Source organism: Arachis ipaensis, chromosome B05 (genome assembly GCF_000816755.2).
Source record: "Arachis ipaensis cultivar K30076 chromosome B05, Araip1.1, whole genome shotgun sequence".
NCBI classification, from domain to species: Eukaryota; Viridiplantae; Streptophyta; class Magnoliopsida; order Fabales; family Fabaceae; genus Arachis; species Arachis ipaensis.
In genome coordinates, this window is record NC_029789.2 from 27,305,252 (window position 1) to 27,310,065 (window position 4,814).

The 4,814-nt window shown below is 34.2% G+C and overlaps 1 protein-coding gene across 1 annotated transcript in view; it reads right to left on the reverse strand.

Moving 5' to 3' along the window:
• LOC107643500 (DNA polymerase lambda) overlaps positions 247-4,814 on the reverse strand; it is a 6,047-nt gene continuing 1,479 nt past the window's right edge. Inside the window, 11 exon segments of the mRNA XM_016347169.2 lie at positions 247-628; positions 718-802; positions 919-986; positions 1,316-1,396; positions 2,402-2,492; positions 2,763-2,851; positions 3,015-3,068; positions 3,151-3,330; positions 3,808-3,870; positions 4,216-4,346; positions 4,440-4,609. Coding sequence (XP_016202655.1) covers positions 530-628; positions 718-802; positions 919-986; positions 1,316-1,396; positions 2,402-2,492; positions 2,763-2,851; positions 3,015-3,068; positions 3,151-3,330; positions 3,808-3,870; positions 4,216-4,346; positions 4,440-4,609 — 1,111 coding nt within the window. The 3' untranslated portion in view covers positions 247-529.

The following is a 4,814-nucleotide window of genomic DNA, read 5'->3' on the forward strand; positions in this document are numbered from 1 at the left end:
AGAAGAGAAGGCTTTTATTATACTAAATTACCAATACAACTATCCCTCTATCACCATGCACAAAAAATCTGAGTTATGTATGTTATGTTTTATTTTTCCAAGAGGATAATAACCGTTGGATATAGGAGGATCCCGGAGACCCCCACTGAAGAGAAATCCAAAGGTGAATATATCTTCTTCCCCCATGTGTACAAGTGTATGTCCTGTACAAGGAAGGGGCCTCGTGACAAAACTAAAACGAACTACCCTTCAAACTCATAATGCATTTTAAACATTTCAAGAAACACATCATCACATTGAACTACTTTATACACAAAATATATAGTTTATATATATTTACATTTTTAGACATCCCCTCCCTGTCTACCCCCAACAAAACAAAAATGGCCCCAATACAGACACCAAAAAAGAAGGCCTCATGGATGGATAGATAATTAGATATTAGATACATCATATTCTGTAAGATTAGAATAAAGAGTGCATGGAAATCAGGAAGGAGACCACTTTCCAACAGCAAGCCATTGAATGTTTAAAGATTTCTTTCATGTGGTTCAAGCCAAGGAAAGCCCAAGAAATCAAACACCTCCTTCTCCGTATCAAATTTCAAACTTGCAATACCTTTTGCACCCTGCAAAACAAATTTGCATCAGAAGTCAACCTTGCAAATGACGATGCAATTGTTAGAACTGAAAAGGGGTGAAGGAATCGAAGCCATACCCGTTTGCCTCCAGAACCCTGAGTAGCTGGAAACAAGCCTGTATCATCAAGCCGAAATCCTTTAGATTCAGCAAGCAGTCTCAACCTGCATCAAGCACGAGGGGAAAAAGCACACTATTCGTATGATATAGAAACACAATCTGCACCAAAACGCCAAAACTTCAGAAATGGAAAGTTATCTGCAAGGAGAAGCATGCATACCTCCTATTTAATACGTCGTTTCCTGTCCAAGCTATTAGTCCAAAAGCATATATGTCCCTTGGGTAGACCTGCCAAAACATTAAAATCAATAGTGTACACTTGAGACGTTTAAAGTTTGCATACACTTATAGTTGGCTAAGCAACAAAGCATAACCAGCAACAGGATAGAAGACAATACCCTATGTTTAATTTGCAACTACTAAATATTTAACAAAAATTTAGAAATTGAAGACAATACTAAAGTTTGAATAGTCATTGTAGATCCAAAAAAAAACATGGCATGGCAGCAGCACATATGCAACAACAAATTACAGAATGACAAATCCTGGAAAAACCACAATGTTTTGACACTCATGAGCCTCCATCAGAGAATACACGAAAAGATGCCATCAATTACCTTTAAATCAATTCTATGTCGCAACTCCCGTCCAGGATAAGTGCAAAAGCCAAAGTAAGTGTCAACACCAGAGTCAGTACCCTGTTCACATAGTGAAATGTTAACAAAGAAACTGAGCAACAGATATAAAGAAACACGTAACATATGTAAAAACAGAAAATTATCAGATTTATTTTTCAGTATGTAGATCTAGACATAATTATTTTAAGATTCTAGAAAAGATTTCACCAGCCTCGCTGGTTGTATATCATAATTTAGTGGGTGAAATCAGGACAAACGGCCTGTCAAAGGCCGTGGGCCTGGCCTGATAAAGAATTGCAGGCCTAGAATCATGTTAAAGCCTATTTGTCTTAAAAGGTCAAGCTTAGGCTTGTCAAGAGGTCTACGAAACTTGTCAGGCCTGTTTGAAATTTGTGTATGCATATATTGTTTTCACCAAATTACCAAAAAAGGGGAAAATATATTGTTTTCACCAAAATGTTGTAAATGAAATTTGAAATCAAAACCTTTATGTTAAACACTTGACTACCAAATCTCTTTAATAAATATATGATTCTTTTTTATTTGTATCTCATTAGTTGTTAGGCCCTTTCAAATTTTTAGAACAATTTAGATTTTTTTTTTGTTAACAAGCTCGTTAACAGGCTTCAGGCCAGGTCAAGTATTCAAACAGGCCAAGCTCAGGCATTTAGAAAAGCCTCTAGCAAGCTACAGGCCTAGCTCTGGCCAAATAGCTGCAATATAGGCTGTTAGCAGTAAATTCTTACCTATTTCCATCCCTAAATTCATCTCAAACAAATATCATATTTTTCCTCTTTCCTCTTTATCTTTGCAAAGTTGTTCACTTTCAAAATTCATGTACTTTTAAGGTATAAAAATCACACACACACACACAAAAAGAAGTTGAGATGTAAATAGCCCAACTCCCAATTTACAGCTGAAGAAACACGTCGTTTTTTGTTTTCTTGATGTAGAAGAAAACTTGCTTTCCCNAAAAAAGAAGATATACTTCCTGTGTTGTGAAAGAAAGCTTAAATCTACCAAACTAAATTCCTATTTGTAGACAACAAATAATGCAAACATTACCTCTTCGCTATGAGTACTGAAAACTAAATCCTCTCTCAGGAAATCAATATCCTTTAAACACTGTACAAACTTTGGCAAAAATCCTTTGTGACTGCAAGCCATAAACATATCTACTGAGTCTCTAAATATAAATAAAGAGGTTTACGCATGCAAAATGAAAGAGTAGTGCAGAATTTCACTCAAATCAAATTCTCCTTCTCATGTAGAGAGTAATGTTTATCTTTCTCCACAAAAGAATTAAAAAATAGCATGACTTAAACTAACTATTTAAAAGTTCAGGACAAAGTATTCAAGCAGTAAAGAAAAAGTGTGTTCAAATTTAAACCAAACTTATATGAAGTAAAAGGAATGCTAGCCCCACCTTTGTCCATCAGGATGTGTTATAATAACATCAATGTCACCACAAGTAGCCTTCCCGCGCCTATATGATCCTCCACAAACAATAATAACCTAAACAATATGATCACCATAACCAAGTTTTGGATATCATGCTTCAATTCAAAATGAGGGACCATCAAAAAATCATATATCAGTCTGTATGAGTATATAGGAATTATCTACAAACTCCGTGTGTGTCTCATACTCAGTCAAGTAAAAGAATTTTAATGCTCACCCCAGGCAAAACTTCCTCCCCAACTTTCTGCAAAATGCGCTCCATCTCTTGAACCTATCAGATCAAAAAGAGTATAAAATACTGTTTAAAAGTTATTTTTTATTCTTTTCTTTCAGAATCGAAAATAGCATCAGACCTCATGGCGTGGAATTCGTTGCCTGATATCATCAAAGTATTTCAACCCTAACTTTTGTGCATTTGTAAGTGAATCATCATTCCTTAGATCATCTAATGTACGGTGTCCTTTCTCATACAATTTCAGTGCTGTGGCAGGACCAATACCCCATACTTCTCCAAATAAGGATATTGTCCGCACCTATGATTAAATAAGGTTAAAGAAGAGAAGGCAGCATGCTCAATAAAATGCCAAAGATATACATGTTATTATTATATTTAAGAATATCTGGCATGGCCTTTTAGTCTATTACACATGCACTATATATATACCCAAACAAATAAAGTACACATTAGACAGAACAGAAGTCAAAACCACAATTAGCTGAGAAGACTGAATTTAAGCATAATTCAAGAAATTGTAACCAATCATAATTACAGACTTCAGTAACAGGATGGTTAGTTATAAAATATCGCATGAAAAATTTGTGCGTGAAAATGTTTGCATATAATTATTTTGAAATAAATAAATAAATAATGAGATAATATTTTAAATATGTAATCAAACAAGGATCATGAATAAAAATAAATATGGAAGATCAAGCTTAAAAAACAATGAATTCTGCATACAATTTTTTTTCAGGGATCACAAAATAACCTGAGTCTGCAGTTAAAATACCTTCTCATCAGTTTCAAAGTGTTCCAGTTTGGATAACTTCCCAGTAGTTATTATCTCCTGAACCTGCACATATTAAAACCAAATGCTTAAGCTTATTACTTGACCAACAATAAAAGAACGTCGATATTACCACATTAATACTGAATTTGTCTTCTTAGATGGTTCACCAAAATAACTAGACAAAATATACTTCTTTATTCCAACAATAATAAATAGCATCTGGTAGAATATCACGTAAGAGAATATCACGAATGATAAAAAAATCATATGCTAGATGATATTTTTCCATTAGAGATTGCTTGCATCTGAACAAGGAAAATTTAGTGGGAAAGAGCAACAACAAAGTTATTGCAATATAAGATACCAGCCACTTTATCCGCACAAAATGTGTAGTCAAGTATCACTTACATGATCTTTCATTGATTTTCCAATAGAAGGCAGGTCTTTGATCTGGTCTGTGCTTTCAATTTTAAACGGCAACTTCTCAATCACTGCAATAGCCTTGTAATAGCTGAAGGATCTCCGATCATCACCCAGTGCTTTCAAAATCATTAAAACGACAAACAAGAACTTCAGAATAACAGAAGTTAAATAAGATAATAACCTGTAGAATTTATATGACCACATCTCACCTCTATATATGTTAACAAGTTTTCCAAATATCTCTGTTATATTCTTGTTGAGGTCAGGTGGACAGTATGGCAAGGATGACTGCAATGCCCTCCCATTGTTAGAACAGTTTCAACAGGAACAAAGAAACATAAAATGTATAATGTCAGCATTTGCAATATTATCCATTTTGTCAACAGGCAGGAATGTGCATGCATATTTTGAAAAAAATATTAGCACTGGCTCTTAAGCCAAAATTATGGAATTTTAATTTGTTAGAACTTAGGTCATTTTAACTTAAAGAGCTATTACATGAAAGTTCTGAGTATATTTTAATGAAATAATCTAGAAATGCAGGCTTTTAGATCTTACTGCCTCACTTTCGGACTCAAGACTTT